Source organism: Peromyscus leucopus, chromosome 8b (genome assembly GCF_004664715.2).
Source record: "Peromyscus leucopus breed LL Stock chromosome 8b, UCI_PerLeu_2.1, whole genome shotgun sequence".
In the NCBI taxonomy this organism is placed as follows: domain Eukaryota; kingdom Metazoa; phylum Chordata; class Mammalia; order Rodentia; family Cricetidae; genus Peromyscus; species Peromyscus leucopus.
Window position 1 is genome coordinate 41548921 of NC_051086.1, and position 19031 is coordinate 41567951.

A 19031-nucleotide genomic window follows, 5' to 3' on the forward strand; every position below is an offset into this window, starting at 1 on the left:
TGGTTTGAATTCTAAGGGCAGTTGTAGTACTTTGGTTTTCCTTAACTTAAGGTGTGTCCATCCACAAAAGACCTGATGGAATGCCTATCTAGCTATTCTGGCTACCTAACAATTATAGTTTATTTTATGTGTATGAGGGTTTTGCCTGCCTGTAGGTCTGTGCACATGTGTGCAATGCCCATAGAGAGTCCAGAGAGGATTCTGGATCCTCGGGGCTGGTTGTGAGCTGCCATGTAGGTGCTGGAATTTGAACTCAGATCCGCTAGAAGAGCAACCAGTGCTCTTAACCACGGAGCCATGTCTCTAGCTCCACAAGGTGTGTGTGTGTGTGTGTGTGTGTGTGTGTGTGTGTGTGTGTGTGTGTGTGTGTGTGTTGAAATAGGGTCTCTCTATGTAGACCAGGCTGTCCTGAAACTCAGAGATCTGCTCACCTGTCTCTTTGATGCTGGGATTAAAGGTGTGTGCCACCATGCCCACCCAGCTGAAGTTTTGTTTTGTTTGCATTAAGCAGTTGTTTCTGGGTTTAGCCTCACAAAGCATGCACTTTTAGAGCTTTGATGTATTCCAAAATGCAGCGATGTCGCTGGCGACCGGGATGCCCTAAACTGTCCAAGAACCTAAGACAGTTTCACACGCTCTGAGATCAGGACAGCCTCCGCGCACTTCCGGTCTGTTTCCGGAGCCGCCATCTTGCTTCCGGTTTCTGCGGGGGGGTTGGATCGCAAACACAGTCCTGCGCCAGGCTGTTATGACATCTAGAGGTAGTCAGACGCCTGCCTTCTGGTGAGTGCAGCCGGTTTCTGCCGGCCGGGGCGGGTGCTCTGCGGTGTGCACACGGTGCGATCTGGGAGCCCCGTGCTGGGCTGAGCTGCGCCTCTGTCGCCCCCGGTCCTGACGTGGCCGAGCCTCCCCCGTCCCTGATGCTGCAGGGAGACTAGTCCTCAGCCGTACCCCTTCTCCTCCTCTTCCTGACCCCGGTGCCACAACTGTTGTATCTGGTGTCCCATTGTCTAGCAGTGACAGCCCTGGGGCCTGAGCAGCCTGAGGTGTGGGGTGAGCCTGGGCAGGGGCATCTCCTGCCCTCTCCTTCATCTAGAAGGCTCTTACAAGTGTTGGCTTCTATGGAGAGTGCACAGTAGTTGCACAGACTTTTACTGGGGAGACATACACAAATGTCTATTCACCTCAGATGGGCCCTTAGGAACGACTAAAGGAAAGACTTCATCATGATCCAACTTGGTGATCCAGTGAGTTTATTGGGCTTACTTATGTAGAGAGGATGGTACACACACACACAGACACACACACACACACACACACACACACACACACACACACCAGACCACCAAGTCCCACCCCATTATGGATAATGACCTCATGGAAGCCACCTCATCAAGCTCCATGTTCAGTTAATTTTTCATCTCCTGCATACTCTAGGTCACTAGCAAGGTGAGAGAGGTTGCCCTGGGTGGTAATGGTTGGAATCCCAGATGAAGGTCTGTAACGCCCCTCCTCTTCTATTTTAGAGTGTAACAGCTCCCTCACCACTACTGCAGACCTGGGTTATTTGCCTTATTTCATTATTATGGCCCCCTGGTCAATCTTTGTCAATTTTAAGTTTCACAGACAAAATACTTCGTACAGTCTAAACATTTTGGCCCAGGACTGTCTCTGTAAATGAACATGACCCATATTTCCTGCAGTACCTTCCAAGTACTGTTTAACCAGAGCCTGCCTATGGTGTTCATGCCTGGGGGGAGCTCCAGATGGGGATGAAAGATGGAGATGGGAGAATAATGTTAGCCCAGAGGGAAAACCCATAGTACAATAGTGTGCAGTGGAGTGAGCTGTTTTGTACAGTGTGACTTCAGTTCTTGTGGAAACATGCAAAACTGTGACTCCTGGATCCTGTGGTAGTTGTACTTTTAGTTTCTTGAGAAGCCTCGATGCTGTTTTAAAATGGATGTTATTAACAGGACATGGTAACACAGAACTATAACCCTAGCAGGACGGCATGGGAAACCTCATTTGGAAACTGTACTTTTGTCGCATTGAGGCCCTGCTGGCCAGAGCACATGCAGAGACAAAGCTAAGGAGCATCTTGGGAGGGAGCTCCCCCCAGGCATGGACACCATAGGCAGGCTCTGGTTAAACAGTACTTGGAAGGTACTGCAGGAAATATGGATCATGTTCATTTACAGAGACAGTCCTGGGCCAAAATGTTTAGACTGTACGGAGCATTTTGTCTGTGAAACTTAAATATGTAAACCAAGAGATGGAGATGGGATCCTGTGTGGTGCCTCTGCTTTGACAGGAAAGTAGAAAATCCTGCCCGAGGGTTTTCTGCAATTTCTTTGACTGCATCATTAAACACCTGTCCTTAAAACATTGCAGTATGTCTTCATGATATTGTCACTAAGCAAGCAGCAAGTCACCAACCTATGGGTAAACCAGAAGTTTAATCTCTAATTCATTGTGTTCTTCCCTTTAGATCTATTGTGGCAGTTCTCCAGTGTAAGAGACTGGTTCCCCTCGGGAGGCTTTTTCGTTGTTTTCTAGCTTTTTCCCTCAGCAAGTATGTAGCAATCTTTGCATGTCGGAATCCACAATCAAGGCACAGCAAATGCCGGTTCACCTCTGTTCGCCTTCTCTTCCAGCTGCGATTGCAAGGTGCTCCATGTGCCTTAGAGAGCGAGGAAAATGAGCACAGTTGTGGTAAGTGGTGCGATTATTCTCGACCTCGCTTTACATTGTGGTTTAAGAGCTTTGTGAGAGTTCCTTAATTAAAACTGGAATGGAAAAACAAACATAAGACAGATATGCACAGATCATAATGTATCCAGAACCATGTTGTAAAGGCTTTAGAGTCATTTGAACTGTGCCACTGGTTTTTTTCTTTCTTTTTTGGTGGGGTTCAAGACAGGGTTTTTTTGTGTAGCCTTGGCTGTCCTGGAACTAGCTTTGTAGACCAGGCTTGCCTCAAATTCAAAGAGATTCACCTGCCTCCTGCCTCACTGGTGTTGGGGATTAAAGGCATATGTCACCACCACGTGGCATCACTAGTTTTTCTGGTCCTGTGTCATTTGTTATAGAGTTTGGATTGACCTCAGGAAGAGGATATGATCAATTCCCATGGCCTGCGACATCTCAACAGGCTTCATAGACACATGCACAATGATGTGTACAATGCTTCACTCCCAATCCAGAGCCGAGCAGAGCATTCACAGTTTTCAGGATTCTCTGGTACTCAGACACATGGGTTTCATCAGAATTTTAAATTATAGTCAAATGCCAGCACAATTCTCTAGCTGCCTTACATGAAACTTCTGCCACATTTGAAATTACTATCAGTGATCTTCATGTGCCAATTCTTCCATTTCAAGTTTTTTTTCTTGTGTGTGTGTGTGTGTGTGTGTGTGTGTGTGTGTGTGTGTGTGTGAATGTTTGTAGATGTGGGCAAATGTGAATGAGAATGCATAAGTGGGTGTATGCCTGTGGAGACCCGAGTTGATGTTGGGTATCTTCCTTCATCACTCTTTTTTATTTATGTGGCAGTGTCTGTCTCTCACTGAGTTGATGGACTCTGGCTGGTCTAACCAGCCAGCTTGCCCTAGGGATCCTTTGTCTCTGCCTCCCAAGTATGGGGTTACAGGCTGCCGCTATACCTGCCTGGCTTTAATGTGGGTTCTGGGGGCCAGGACTCTGGTCTTACATGTGTTATCCTCGACCCCCCTTTCCGTTTCTGTCGTGACCCTGCTGGAACTTCACATGAGATTATCCTTGTGTTCAGCTCTGCGTCCCTTCCACCCCACTGCAGACTTCGGGCCTCCCTGGCTTGCCTTTCTCAACTACTTCTCTGTAACTTGTACCTTTTGCTCAGCTTTCAGATCCTAAGTTTGATGCCTGGGTAGCTATGCAAAGGCACCTCAAGCTTCCCTTGTCAAAGTGAAAATCAGATCCTCCATTCTTTCCTTATATGGTATTGATAACAGTCTACCAAATGGCCTTTATCCTACACTAGAAGGGGGAATTCATCTTTCTTTCTTTCTTTCTTTCTTTCTTTCTTTCTTTCTTTCTTTCTTTCTTTCTTTCTTTCTTTCTTTCTTCTTTCTTCCTTCCTTCCTTCCTTCCTTTCTTTCTTTCTCTCTCTCTCTCTCTCTCTCTCTCTCTTTCTCTCTCTCTTTCTTTCTTTTTTTCTCTTCTCTTCTTCTCTTCCCTTTTCTTTCTCTGGACTTTCTTCTTCCCTCCCTGTCCTTTGCTCCCTGAGGTCTAATGTTAGGATTGCAGTTCCTGCTGGCTTTGTTTGTTGTTCATTCTTGGTCCAGGGGCAGCATGTGATGCTGTAGATGGTGAGGAAGTGTGGCTGCCTAAAGACGAGTATCTCCTTTCCTGCTCACACTGGAACTGTCCGTCTCTGCTAGGCTGGAGGGGTCTGTTCCTCAGTGGTGAGGCCTGAGTGCTGATGAGCTGTACTGCTAGCAAGTGGGTGCAATGCAGGCCTGGGGAGTAAGTGGGGGAAAACAGAAGTTAGTGGGATACCATTAGTGTGGGAGTCCTGAGAAAGGCACACAGAGCACAGTAAAAACAGGAGCATGGATCTGAATATTACATATTTTTGCTTTTGTATGTTTATGTCAGTGTGCCGGTCGGTCTAGTTGGTAGACCACACAAAATCATCAGTTTCTAGCTCAGACAACACATGACTTTTAATGGAACACCTCACTTCACAGGCAGCAAGCATGACGTGAGCCCAGGCTCTTAGAATTCACAGGTTTTGCCCTGGTCTCCACCTTCCTGGAGCTCCTGCCCTGATATAGAATATGGGACCATCGTAGAGACACACGATGCAGAGCCAGCCAGACTGCCATCCCCACAGTGTTGGCTCTCCATGGCTGTATGTACATTTGACTCAGGACCAGTGCATTGCCTGATAGTTTCTTCATAGGCAGAAGCCGGAGTGTAGGAATCAGCAGGGAAAGGTGAGAAGAATACCACACACTCTTACCCACACTGGCCTACACAGTGGTTTGGGTTCACGGTCAGGAAGCCTGGAAGGAACATGATTGGAAAACTGAGGCCAAAGTCATTTAGGGGACAGGAATGCTGGCATACCTCTGTAAATACTGGAAGGAGTGAAGATGTCACCAAAAGGTGACCTCCGCAAAGGACTTAAAGTGCTGGGATGGGCACACTTTACTTTCTCACCTTGTGCTCTGCTGGCCTCGAAGTCTTAGCTGCAGAAAGGCCATGCTTTTCCCAGGAGTCACAGGTCTGGTTCTGTGGAGCTTGTGGGTCTGTCTTCAGCCTGGACAGTGTTGAGCTTTTTGCCCCGAGGTGTACTCAGAAAGGAGGTAGAGTGTGGTGAGGCTGGTGATCCCGACTGTCCTGAAGCACTAGGAAGCCTGAGGGATGGCCTCCTTCTGGCCTTAGGAAACCTGCCAGTCCTCCTGACTCAATTCTGACCTGAAAAGTTGTAGGTTCTGTTTGTTCCTGTTTGTGTCTCCTGGCAAACACTGCTGTTACATACAAGCCCGCTAAGGCTTGCTGACCGTACACCTCCTGTCTTCATATCAGCTCCTTCCTCTGTCTGCCCTAGGCCTAGACTCCTTGTGTGCCGCTTTGTACTGCTGCCTTATTATTATTACTCAAAATTACCTTACTTTTAGAATTCTAAAGGTTTATTTTGTAAGTATGAGTGTTTGCCTGCATGTATGTATGTACAATGTGCGTGTCAGAGTCAGAGCCCCTGGAATTGAAGTTAGAAGTAATTGTGAACCACCATATGCTAGGTGCTAGGAACTGAACCCAGGTCCTTTGTAAGAACAACAGGTGCTCTTAACCACTGAGCCATCCCTTCAACTTCTAACATCATTTTAACATTTATGTGTGTGTGTGTGTGTGTGTGTGTGTGTGTGTGTGTGTGTGTGTGTGTGTGTAGGTCAGAAAACAACTTGTGAGATCCAGCTCTTCCACCATGTGGGGTCCAGGGATCCGGCTCATGTTTACACGCTTGCCAGCCAGCTCATTTACCAGGGGAGCCATCGCCAAGTCTAAAATAGATCAAGTGAGTTACAGGCGCAGTGGCAGATGCGGCTGTGAGCCTGTTGCTCATTAGCTGTCACTCGTCGGTGGTTACGTCATAGTTTTCCTTCTAAAGTTGTGCTTTCCCTTTAAGGGGCTTCACACTACTTCCTGTGGTATGCAGGCTTTGTAGTAACGCAGGCGGGCTTCTTCCTGTCCTGTTCTGTGTCATGATTGCTAAAGACTTTCTTCTGAAGTGCTAGAAGCCCACCAGACCATGTTTCCCCCCTGTGTGAAATGCTCATAGCTTTTTAAAGAGCTTGAAAGTTGAACAGAGTGTGTTTACCTCCAGGCTGGCCATTTTCAGTGTCGCTGCATTCATGAAGATTTCTACCTTTTCCCTTGGCTGTTGGCAGCTTGGTCCTATGCGCCTCTGTGCGCTGACTTCTGTGCTGTTTCCTGATGTTAAATGTTCAGTTTCCCCTAAGGAAATTGTTGGTCACTACCAACAAGTTTTGAGGGTCCCCCACTCATCTACAGGTTCCGTAGTACCTAGGAAAAAAGAGAATTCAGAGATGTCATTGTACTCGTGGTTACAACGTATGCCTAGGAGAGGATTCACTAGAGTCAACAAGAGACCAGGAGCAGAGTGAGGTCCAAGAAGAGTCACCTTGTAGAAACTCCTGGCTGTCTTCCGTCCCTGGAGGCCTGTGTCATTAGCTCTTTGTTTAGGCAACAGTGCCTGACGATAACCACAGCCAGTTAGCAAGTGAATCTCCTCCTACCCAATATTTTTAGCATTTCTTAGGATTCAGTTATGTGCATGTCATTGACCACCATTGGCTGCTTTAGTCTCCTGCATATCAGGTCAAGCTGATGGCACATGATCCAAGCCTGTCCCCACAAATGCCTGCCACTGTGAGCATAGAGACCGTACACAAGGCCCAAAGGCTTAGGTGAGTAGAGATTCATGCCCAGGATCTCTGCAGAGGGCTAAGTCTTTCCTTGGGTAACATTGACCTTCTACTACATACATAGCTTGTGATCTGTAGGCTGAGATTTATAGATCTGGGGGTTTGTGTATTATGTTAAATTTATAAAATATTTGGTTTTGACTGTGGATTATTTGTTCTGACATTACATAACAGTAAATTCTCTAGTCACATATGTGTTACACCACCTGTTTTGCCCTACTTATCATTGAGTTTCCAATGTTTTCAATTGAGAGTTCACAATTTTCAAACCTTTTATGTGTATTATGTGTGTATATATATATATATATATATATATATATATGTGTGTGTGTGTGTGTGTGTGTGTGTGTGTGATGTGTGCTTGTACATTTGTACGTGGATTTGTATGCATGGATGTGAGTATATTCAAGTGTGTGAGCGCCGTGACTTAGATGTGGAGGTCAGAGAACAGCCTGAGAGGTTGGCTGGCCCTCTGCCTTGTTTGAGACAGTCTCTTTGTTGTTTGTTATATGCGAGGCCAACTACCCTTTGAGATTCTCCTGTTGTTGACTCCCGTCTTATTATAGGGCACTGACGTCACAGACATCTGCTTCCGTGCCAGTTTTACATGGATTTGGGATTTGAACTCAGGTCTTCCCGATCTCATGACATGTGTAATTTATGCACTGAGGCATCTGTCCAGTCAAGGCTTTATATTAATGGAGTCTTTCCCCTACAGTTTCTTTTAGAAAGGCCTTTTTTCTTTAAAAAAAAAAAAAAAAAAAAAAAGGCAGAGTAGTTCTAGCTTGTAATTCCTCAGTTCTTATACACTCTATATGTGAATTTAATGTCACTTCATATGTGTATATAGTGTAGTTATTCAGAGCATTTGTTGAGATGCTCACTGACCCAGCCTTAGGGTTCACAGTGCCTGCTGTCAGCTAGAATGATGTTCTTTAACCGATGCCTCTTCCTGCATTTAGGATGTCAGGTGTGGTGGCTTGCGCTTTGGTAGCAACAGCTCCAGCTGTCTGTTACATGTTCATGCGTGTGTCCCCTCTGTGCCCAGGACATTTCGTTTGTTCTTGTTTTACCACGTGAAGTGCCATGTCTCTCCTATCCCCACCTCCTGGCTGCTCTCCTCCCCCTCAAGTGGGTCCCCTTCAAATGTCGCCTGTGTGCTACTGTGCCCCCTTGATTCCTCTTCACTCTCCCGTCAGTGTCCCCCTCTTTCGGTGCACCTACATATATATGCACATATGGTGAGCACTGGAGTCTAGATCCCATAGATGAGAGAAAACGTGGCACTGGTCTTTCTGATTCTGCTTTAATTCAACGTAATAGTTACCTCTAGGTCCACCCATTTTCCTAACTGGTGTTCTCATTTTCATTCTTTGTGGCTTAATAAAATTCCGTTGTGTTTTTATCACATTTTCTCATCTGTTGATGGACACTTAGCTGGTTCCATTTCTGACTAAAGTGAATATCACCAACATTAAACATGATGATTGGACGTCTCTGTAAAAGGCTGGCTCAGATCTTTTTGAGTATATTTCCAGGAGTGGAATATCTGAATCACATGGTAGTTTGATTTTTAGTATTTTGAGGAACTTTAATATTGATTTCTACAGGTGTATAAGATGTATAAGTGATATATAAGAATCCCTGTTTTCTCACATCCTCAGCAACTTGTTTTTTGGTTTGTTTTGTTTTTGTTTTTTCAATTTGTTTGTTGGTTGGTTTTTCGAGACAGGGTTTCTCTGTGTAGCTTTGGGCCTATCCTGGAACTCGTTTTGTAGACCAGGCTGGCCTCGAACTCACAGAGATCCGCCTGCCTCTGTCTCCCAGGTGCTGGGATTAAAGGCGTGTGCCACCACCGCTGGGCTCCACTTGTTTGTTTTTAATTGAAAATTGTTGTAATGGTGAAATTGGGATGCCAGTGTAGCTTTTATTTGCATTTTCTTGGTAGCTGATGACAGTGAGCATATCTACTTCCTCATTTGAGGAGGACCTGTTTGGTCCTGGCCATTTATCAGTTGGATTATTTGTGACTTTAGTTTAGTACTTTAGTATTTACTTTTTTGAGTTCTTTGTGTATTATATATGCTAATCTACTGCTAGATGTATAGCTGGCAAAGTATTTCTAACTCCATGCTGTCTTACTTGTCAATTCTTGTAATAGACTCCTGGGCTTTTGAAGTCTTTTTCAGACAGTTTTGTCTGTGCCTATATTTTGACAAACTCCTAGCCACTGTTATACTAAATGTGAAGTGCTGAAGCATTTCCTTTAACATCACTAACAAGACAAGGTTGTTCAAACTGTACAGTGCTGGAAGTGTTGTCCAGGGCAGGAGAAGGAAATACAAGGAATACCAATGGGAAGGGCAGAAATCGAATCACCTTCATTTGCAGGTGGTGTGATCTTACACATTTCACCCTAAGGACTCCACCAGAAGATTCTCAGAAATGATAACACTTCCAACAGGATGTCAGGAATACAAAATCAGCATATAAAACTCAAGAGATGTTCCATAAACTAGTAACAGTTGTACAGAGAAAGAAGTCAGTCACATTTACAATATAAATTTAGCAAATCTAATAATGTAACAATTCTAAATTATGAGGTTAAAAAGCTCTATAATGAAGACTTCCAGATATTAAAGAAATTGAGTAAGAAAATGTAAGATTGAAAGAATTCCCATGCTCATGGATTGGCCATGTAGTTTTTCCATAGATATATATTTATGTTGAAATGTTTGTACACACATCTGTGTGTGTGTGTGGGGGGGGCAATATTATATTCCCCAAAATATGTGTACCCTAATAAACTTATGTGGTGTCAGAGAACAGAACAGCCACTAGATGTAGAGGCCAGAAAATGGTAGCACACAAGCCTTTAATCCTAGCATTCCAGAGGCAGGGATCCACCTGGATCTCTGTGAGTTCAAGGCCACACTGGAAACAGCCAGGCGTGGTAACAAGAGCCTTTAATCCCAGGAAGTGATGGCAGAAAGGTATATAAGGCATGAGGACCAGGAACAAGGCTGGTTAAGCTTTTAGGCTTCTGAGCAGCAGTTCAGCTGAGATTCATTCTGGATGAGGACTCAGAGGCTTCCAGTCTGAGGAAACAGGATCAGCTGAGGAATTGTTGAGGTGAGGTAGCTGTGGCCTGTTCTACTTTTCTGATCTTCAGCATTCACCCCAATACCTGGCTCTGGGTTTTATCTTATTAATAAGAACTTCTAAGATTCATGCTATGTGTGTGTGTGTGTGTGTGTGTGTGTGTGTGTGTGAGAGAGAGAGAGAGAGAGAGAGAGAGAGAGAGAGAGAGAGAGAGAGAGAGAGAGAGAGAGAGAGAGAGGACTTTTTAAAACAAAGTATCCTGGGATGCCCATGAACTGCTTGTATAGCTGGAGATGGCCTTGAACTTCAGGTCCTCTTGCCTTAACGTTCCAAGTGCTAGGATTACAGGTAAGACCCACCATGCTCTTAGTATATTATCTAATACTGAACTTTCCTGTTTTCCCAGAATAAATTTTCAAGTCTTCTGCAGTTCTCAGCATCTGCATCTTTTCCTCGGTCGTGGAATGTAATTCTGATTCTTTGTTTAGAGTCCTAAGTTACTTTAAAGCCATTTCACTCAGTTTGATGAAGTTAGATACCACTGAAAATTTTAATTCTTTATCTTCCTGTCAAAATGTGTTGTAAGATCTTGTTTGTCCAATTGCCTGGTAGGCATCTGTGCATTTGATAGAAGAAACTTTAGGCAAGCATGTCTAAGATCGGGTGTAACTCCTCCCCATCATAGTGACTGTCATTTATCCCAATTTAGTTTACTCCCTATGTAGACCAGACTTGCCTCAAACTCAGAGGTCCTCCTTTTTCTTCCTCTTAGGGGGTTGGACTAAAGGTGTGCATCAACACACCTGGCCAGTTTCCCCTTCTTCATAGGACACTGGCGATATGTATTTCTTTGTGGGTACTAGCAGCTCTTCTGGTTGGAGTTGGGCATGTGTTTAAGTGAAAGCCAAAGGAATATCCATTATGTATACACGTTTACTACCTCAGTCACTCATCAAGCTAGTGAGCAGGCAAGGTGTTTTGTAGGTTTATGGTTTTTCTTCTTAATAAAGAATGCCTGTAAGGTACATCTCACGGGAGAGATGCTTGTGTAGGGGAGTGACCTCCCATATTCCTGACCTCCCATATTCCTGTTTCTTGCCCAAGGCTGAAGACTTGGGCTGAGGGATGTTGTCTCATTACAGGGGTTGATGTCATTTGAGGATGTCTCTGTGGACTTCACTTGGGAGGAGTGGCAGGACCTGGATGATGCTCAGAGGAAGCTCTACAGGGATGTGATGCTGGAGACCTACAGCAGCCTGCTGTCCTTGAGTGAGTAGAAGGCTACAGTAATCCTGTTAGCAGCACATTCCTTTATCGTAAATACAGGAGCTACTTCAAAGAGTGGTGGTTGTTGGATTGGGTTTTTGTTTTGTTTTTTCCTGAGCTAGTGGCCATACCTAGAGTCTTGCACATGCTTGGTAAGCCACCGCCCACCTAGCTTTCACTGACATATAGTAACTGCACATATTTATAATGAAAGTTGTCATTTCCGTACTTGTGTGCTGTACATAATGATCAGTGTTTTATAAGTCTGTAAACTTAGATTTATGTGTAGTATGGACACAGATGTGGGGAACTGAACTTTCCTTGTGGTACTGGGCAGGTGTTAAGCTGTGGAATCTTTGTAAGCGCTGTTTATGTTAATGATAAGTGCGTTAGATTACTGTAAGCACTTCGAATGTCCTTTCCCCCGTCCCCCATAAGAAGCAAAGACTTTGAGAATTGGTAGTTTGATGAACTAGCTGCCCTGGTTGCCTTGAGCAGAAGGACTGACTCCCAGTTGATAGCCGGTGTAACTCCTCTCAGGGCAGTACTGGCCGCTTTAACAGTCCCAGGGCATTTTGAGGACAGCTGTCTGCTCTCACTCCTGAAGATGCAGTACAGCCCAGCACAGTTTCAAAGTTTCTAACAGACTTTTCCTCTCCCGGGTTTTGGTGGATTCTGGGTGACTCAGCCGTCATGTTCCCCTAGGGGTCAGAAGGGGGCCTGTCCCTTGGGGCCTGACAGAGACGGTTGTGACTGATGGAAAGTAAGTGAGGCTTTGACTGGGCAGACAGTCCTCGCTGACACGTGTGCCTTCCTGTTTGTGTACCAAGTCCCTCTCTGGCTATGGCCACAGACTGTTCAGCTCGCTTGGAGAGCTGCCTAGGAGACGCCCTTCTGTGCTGCGTCCCCTGGTGTTCCAAGAAAAGGCTTCTCTCCAGTCAGCTCTTCTTCCCTGACTAGTGGAGTAAGCTGATCTGGTAATACCAAGACTAGAGTAGCAGAGACGGGAACTGAACCCAAGACACCAAAAGATGATTTTATCTTTAAAAGAAAGGAACTCTTTCTGTTGAAGCTCTGTTGCTGTTTCGTTTGTATTAAATTCTTATACATTGTTTTTCTCCTGCTTTCCTCTGCTTCCTGTTGTGTTGGGGATGTGGGGGCGGGGTCGTACCGGGGAAGGGAGGTTCAGAGCTCACTGGTCACTCATCTGATCTTGCCAACTCCTGCATCTTTTGGCTGAGGAGCTTTAGACTTTTGTTGATTCAATGCATTGTAAAATTTTTTTTACTTGCTTTTTTCCCCTTGATCCAGGTGGTCAGTCAGAATAACCCTTTTATTCTGTATGTATTGCTTTTATTTTAATGTCCTCAACATTGGTTATAAATGCCATATTTTCATAGAGTGTTCATATTGGTCCAATCATTGCTCGGAGTCTGAAACCAGTATTTTGTGTTTGGGGTTACAATTTGCACACTGTTTCCTATTACTAGATCAGTGTGATGCCAAACCTGAGTTGATCCTGAAGTTGGAGCAGGGAGCTGGGCCATGGAAGGAAGAAGATGCCCCAAACCAAAGGCTCCCAGGTCAGTGAATGTGCCCGAGGCAGGGGGTCCAGGCTAGTGAACAGTCATCAGGTGGTGGAGTGTGAAGTTCTTTTCACTCAATTCTGCCATCTTCCAGAGACTAACTTCGTAATCAGATGCTTGCTGTCTTGTGTCCAAGGGAGGCTCTCCCTTCCAGGTGTACCCGCCTTTCCTGGTTTTGCTGTGTATTTTGTAATCTAGCAAGTTCTGCTCGCTCTTCTTGAACATTTCATTAAGTAGTTACTCTAAACCTCATTGTCCCTTCCCCTCTGTGTTTATGTGATGCTTCATTGTAAGCATTATTCGTGGCTTTATTAATGCATTTATCACTTTTTATTTGATTCCTCATAGACAGTGGTCTACTATGTAGGACCAACAGTGGTGATCCCACATTTGCCTTGTTTAAAGAGCTTCTGCTGTGTTGAGACACGAAATCTTTGGCATTGAAAGAATAACCACAAAAATATGTTTTCTTAGTTGAATAAATGAGTGAAAAATATAGGATGGTTCTAAAGCTAAAGCAGTTTTAAGGAGATTGTTTTAAAATTCATATCAGATTAATTTTGAGACTTACCAATTTGGTACATAGTTCATAATTTGATAGGAACTCTAGTCTTCAAAGTGGTTATGTTTTCATGAGAAGTTCCAAAGTGGCATTAGTAGTTCTATGTTAATATTGAAAACATAGGTTTCAGGCACTCACCTGTGGAATTCAAATATGTAAAAAGATGTCAGAATCAAATAGTGCATATCAAGATACCAGAATTTATGTAATTTAAGGAGCATCTGCAAAGACTTCCTAGTAGGATAGACCCAAGGGGTGGTATGTTATCCAGGAGATCATAGGCATGGAGCCCAGATGAACCAAGGCCTGTTCAAAGACTCCTGTTTGATGAGGAAATTGTAATATCTAGTTAGCCTTGGACCTTTTTCATTGTGGAGCTCGCTCGAAGTCAACAGATTTGTGCTGATTTGCTATGAAATTGTAACCCAGGGGAAGGTCTACAAGAGCAGTGCTTTTAGCCTCTGAGTCAACTCTCCAGACCCTGTTTTACAATATTATTTCATGGAGGGGCTACTTCTTCACTTTCGTGTTAGAATTCTATCAGAATGACTTCTGTGTTGTTCATGTAGGGCAACTTTTATTTCCTTTCAGCTATGGAGAATGTGAAGAGCCTGAACGAGACCAGTTGGGACAATCAAAAGAGACATTTGAACCACATGGTAATCACTGACAATCTTCAGCTGAGAAGAGAATCAAATTTGGGAAAAGATTTAATATGAGTTCCAACCATGTTTTACACCTGGCTATTAAGAATAGAAACTCTTCTAAAATGAGATCTGAGATGCTTGATATATGGGAAAATGTGTATCTCCCTGGTGAACCCAGTGACATGCAGCCTATACAGGAACTTGATCACCTTACTGCAGCCAAGATGTCATGCAGACCTCCTGAGCCTCTTCGTCTGGATCACAGTGTTGAAAGTGGGCAACGGCACTTTCTGTATAGTCAACACGATGAAGCCTTCAATGGGAACACTGTGTGGACACCTAAGGTATTTCCTTTGGAGATAATCCAAGTAAGTTAAAGGAATACGGGAAAGCCTTTGGTAAGTTAGGTCCTAGTGCCCAAGAGGGGCCTCACATAAGGGAAGACACTTTTGATTGTAACTTGTGTAAGAAATCATTCTCTGACAAGTGTAACCATACTCAGCATTTTAAAACATGCATAAAAAACAAATATGATAAATGTACTGATTGTGAACCCACATTCAATACAAAACCAGGCCTTATAAACCTTCAGAGCACTCTGAATTCATGGGAAAAGCCCTGTGGATGTAATGACGATGAGAAATGCGTGTGTCAGGTGCCAAAACAGAGGGTTAATCAGAGTGTCTTCTCAAGTAAGGAGAGTAGTTGTGTGAAAAAATTATGCCCAAAGTTAAATTTCAGTGTGCACCAGAGACCTCACACAGGTAAAAAACCCCATGAATGCAATACATCTGCAAAAATAAACAACCAACCTCGTAGGCGTCACAGATGTGGGAGAACCTATCAATGTAAAGTATGTGGGAAAGCCTTTAGGCACACACAAAATCTCTACTTACACTACAGAACTCACACTGGTGAGAAGCCATATGAGTGTAAAGAATGTAAGAAACTATTCAGTGTAAAGTCAAATCTCAGTGTACATCAGAAAACTCACACAGGCGAAAAACCCTATGAGTGTAACATATGTGGGAATGCCTTTAAAAGGAGGTGTGACCTAACTATACATCAGAGAGTTCACACAGGTGAGAAGCCCTACGAATGTAAAGAGTGCAGGAAAACTTTCAGTATCAAGTCAGGGCTCATCGTGCATCAGAGAATTCACACAGGCGAGAAACCATATGAGTGTAATGTATGCGGAAAACGTTTTAACCAGAAGTCAAATCTCTCTACACACGAGAAGATTCACACAGGTGAGAAACCCTTTGAATGTAAAGAATGTAGGAAATCATTTAGTGTCAAGTCATATCTCACTATACATCAAAAAACTCACTTGAGTGAGAAGCCTCATGCATGAAATCTGGGGAAGCCTTCTATCAGAAGACAAACCTCTACAGACATCATAGAGCTTGCACAGGTGAGAAACCCTAGGTTCATAAAGAATGTAGGAAAAGTCTTTTGTCATCGCTCCCTGAACCTCGGAGAGTTCAGAGGTGAAGATCCCTGTGGATGTAAAGGCTGCAGCAATCGTCAGTCTTATGTCACATCTCATAATTAGTGAACCCCAAACACTGGTAGGTACCAGTGTGGGATATGTCCAAAGACTTCTGCCAGATGCCAGACTTGAGTTGTTGGAAAACTCTTACAGGTGAGAAACCCTCTGAATGTAAGGTCTGGAAATAATCAGTCCTCAGTAAGACTGGAGAATTCACACTGATGAGAAGCCCTGTGAGTGTAGTTATGTGGAAAGCCCGTTAGTCAGAAGTCCATCTCTGTGAATTTGAGTTCACACAGCTGAGAAGGCCTGTGAATATAAGGAATGTAGGAAAGCATTTCAGACGTTTGTCACCTCTCCATGTGACTCACAGACTTGAGAGTTGAGAGATACTTATCAGTGCAATCTATAGAACGGTCACTTGCCACATGTCAGAGCTGTCTACACATTAGAGAAATCTCACAGTTAAGAGATACTTATCAGTGCAATCTATAGAACGGTCACCTACCACATGTCAGAGCTGTCTACACAGAGAAATCTCACAGTTGAGAGATACTTATCAGTGCAATCTATAAAACAGTCACCTGCCACATGTCAGAGCTGTCTACACATTAGAGAAGCCTCACAGTTGAGAGGCCTTCTGATGTAAGGACTAGGAAACATTTCCAAATGTACTTCAGAGTGCTCGGAAATGCAAAGGGGAGGAGGAGCTCTCGGCAGCAGACACAACTCACTGCACGTCAGACATACACAGCCAAGTAACTGTTTGGTGCAGTGTGTGGAGAAACCTGTTCCCAGATGTCAGATCTCAGCAGTCATTAGGTGAGGAGCCCTCTGAATGTGAGGAATCCTTCGCTGCATACCAAAGAAGACACATAGGATAAGCCATATCAATTCAATATGTGCAAAACCTTGGTTCTGTAAGATGGACACCTACCTCCACTGGAGAACCACATGAACACAAAACCCTGCGAATATAAAAACTGAAAAAACCTGTGAGTTTAAAGAATGTAGAAAATATCTCATATTCTTGGGTGTGCAAGAGCTCACACAACTAAACATGCTCCCACCTAGGTAAGTATAACAGACATTTGTGCGCATCAGAAAACTCCTCACTGCTGAGAAACCACAAGAGTGGTTATGTGAACAAGACTTTTACCAAATGGAAACACTCTGGCTAGCTCATGGGCTGGAAGTACATTAATGCAATGGATGTGGACAGCACTTTTATAGGAAGTTGAACTCCACATTGGAGAATTCATTAGAGATGGAATGCTGTTAACGTGGAAAAGCATATCTAGAATGGTTATGGATATGGAAAATGTCATTGTGAGAAGTCCTGTTAGCAGAGGTCTCATGTGCTAAGATTTACCTTTTTGCTCGAAGACTGGCAGCCTGTATGTGTAGTGTTATGGAGAGAACATGGCCAGAGCTCTATAGGAATTTTAACATTTGTGATGATTCTTTTCTTTCCTGCCTCAACCCCCCAAGTCCTGCAGTACATTATCCCTGGATTTATACTCATGGTCTGAAAGCAGATAAGATTATCTGTGGAGAGAAGTGGTGTAGAGAAGGACACTGATTTACAGACATGCTTCATTGGAGAGAGCAGAGGTTTTATATGTGTTTATAAATCTCTTGTTTGTATGAGTGATATAACCTTTTTGCAACATAATGCAAAATCATTGTAACCCATTTTAAAAGTATTTCAGACAGGGGACCTTTCATGCTAGAATATTCACCCAGGAGAGGGCCCTTCTTGTTACCTTTGTATTTTCACACCATTTTATGGAGAAAAAGAAACATGAAATTTCAGTAAATTCTAAATGCCTTACCTGGCACCAGCATTTCATTAAGGAGATACAAAAGTATGTTTCATGTGTGAAACATATGTATATCCATACACATTTTTATGCATCAGAAATCATTCATAAAATGAAATTGTCCGTTTCTAAGAAGTGTTAATTATAGTATTAAAATTATTTTTTGAGCTGGGTGTGGTGGCATGTGTCTTAAATCCCAGAATCCAGAAGGTAGCAGTCAGATATCTGTAAGTTTGAGGTCGGCCTGATCTACATGGAGTTCCAGGCCAGCGGGGCTACATAATGAGACCTTGTCTCAAAAAAAAAAAGATTGTTGAATATGCCAGATGGTAACTATTTTTAATGGTGCCTGATGCAGTGGTTTGGTCTACATTTGAGGACATCTGTGTTTGTCACAACCACAGTTTGAGAGATGCATTTGACACTAGTGGATACCAGGAATGCCATTGAACTGAAGGACTGTTGTCCTTTCCTGAGGAGGTACGGACAGATAAGTACTCGGCCTGGATAGGGCACTGACAACAGACAGAATACACAGTTCTGTCCAACTGCAATCCCATCAGTGAGTTTGTGGAGGTTTCAGGAGTATGGGTGAGAGGTGGCCTAACAAGCACAGGAGTGATCAGGAGTGATTCCGCAGCTGCATCACTGAAAAGACCCCAGCCTGGGGAGGACTCCTGAAAGCTGAAACAGAGTGGGCCACATAGGGTTAGGCAGTCTCCCTCCCTCCCTCCCTCCCTCCCAGCAGCCCTTCCCGCTTTTACAAACATGGGAATGCGCCTCGTGAATTTATACATTTTCTGGGCTTCATGAGACTTAGGGGTTTATTTCCTAGTCTTAATGAGCCTTCCTCCAGGATGAGAATGTTTTCATTCAGAAGATACTGATACACATCAGGCACAACATACCCTGATGTATGTAAGGTTTGTGCATATGATTTTATCACATTAACAGATGTTCTCTGTATGCAGGGACATGCAGGAAATAAACTTATTGTAATGGTTATTGTGATTTCATTAAGGTTTTCTACATTAAATACTATCCTAGCCTGTTTACATCTGGTAAGTCTCTAGTTTGTATTTTCTTAATCTTTTAACATATAAGTGTATATGGTGATTGTCACCAACTATCTGCTAAGTATGGATGTTTGTGTTTTTCTAAGATGGTGATGTCTTAAAGTAAGCCAGTGTTTCTAAGAGAATAAATATCAGGGTAGAAAAACATGAATAAAGATATTTTTCACAGCTATCTTGTGAATTGATTTAGAACTTTGTGAACAAATGGTACGTGAGGGGTTAGGGATTTGGCTCAGTGGTAGAGCACTTGCCTAGCAAGTGCAAGGCCCTGGGTTTGGTCCTCAGCTCTGGAAAAAACAAACAAGCAAACAAATGGTGCGTGTTTCCCTCCTCTGAGAGAAAGTCTCAGAATAAGTTCCTTTTCAGTAATCTCTCATGTTTGCTTAAAAGAATAGAACCAGTTTCAACTCTCAACATGACATGTCTAAAGTAGATACTGTGAATGCTACCTAGAATTAGTAAACAGTCAACATAGTAATGAG

The 19031-nt window shown here is 43.6% G+C and overlaps 2 protein-coding genes across 3 annotated transcripts; both read left to right on the forward strand.

The window, feature by feature from the left end:
• The first annotated feature begins 505 nt into the window (after positions 1 to 505).
• On the forward strand, positions 506 to 14521 carry LOC119087038 (zinc finger protein 39-like). Of its 2 annotated transcripts, none has more exons than XM_037201473.1 (5): positions 506 to 783; positions 2658 to 2715; positions 11240 to 11366; positions 12854 to 12946; positions 14103 to 14521. In XM_037201473.1, the coding sequence occupies exons 2-5, from the start codon at positions 2701 to 2703 to the stop codon at positions 14228 to 14230; spliced, it is 363 nt and encodes a 120-aa protein (XP_037057368.1). In that variant the 5' UTR covers positions 506 to 783; positions 2658 to 2700; the 3' UTR covers positions 14231 to 14521. The 2 variants fall into 2 exon arrangements, with proteins under 2 accessions (XP_037057368.1, XP_037057367.1); XM_037201472.1 differs by having other exon boundaries at positions 508 to 783; positions 2492 to 2715.
• LOC119086979 (zinc finger protein 182-like) lies at positions 14293 to 18721 on the forward strand. The gene is made up of 2 exons (XM_037201173.1): positions 14293 to 14431; positions 14503 to 18721. The coding sequence occupies exons 1-2, from the start codon at positions 14293 to 14295 to the stop codon at positions 15510 to 15512; spliced, it is 1149 nt and encodes a 382-aa protein (XP_037057068.1). The 3' UTR covers positions 15513 to 18721.
• The last annotated feature ends 310 nt before the right edge of the window (positions 18722 to 19031 follow it).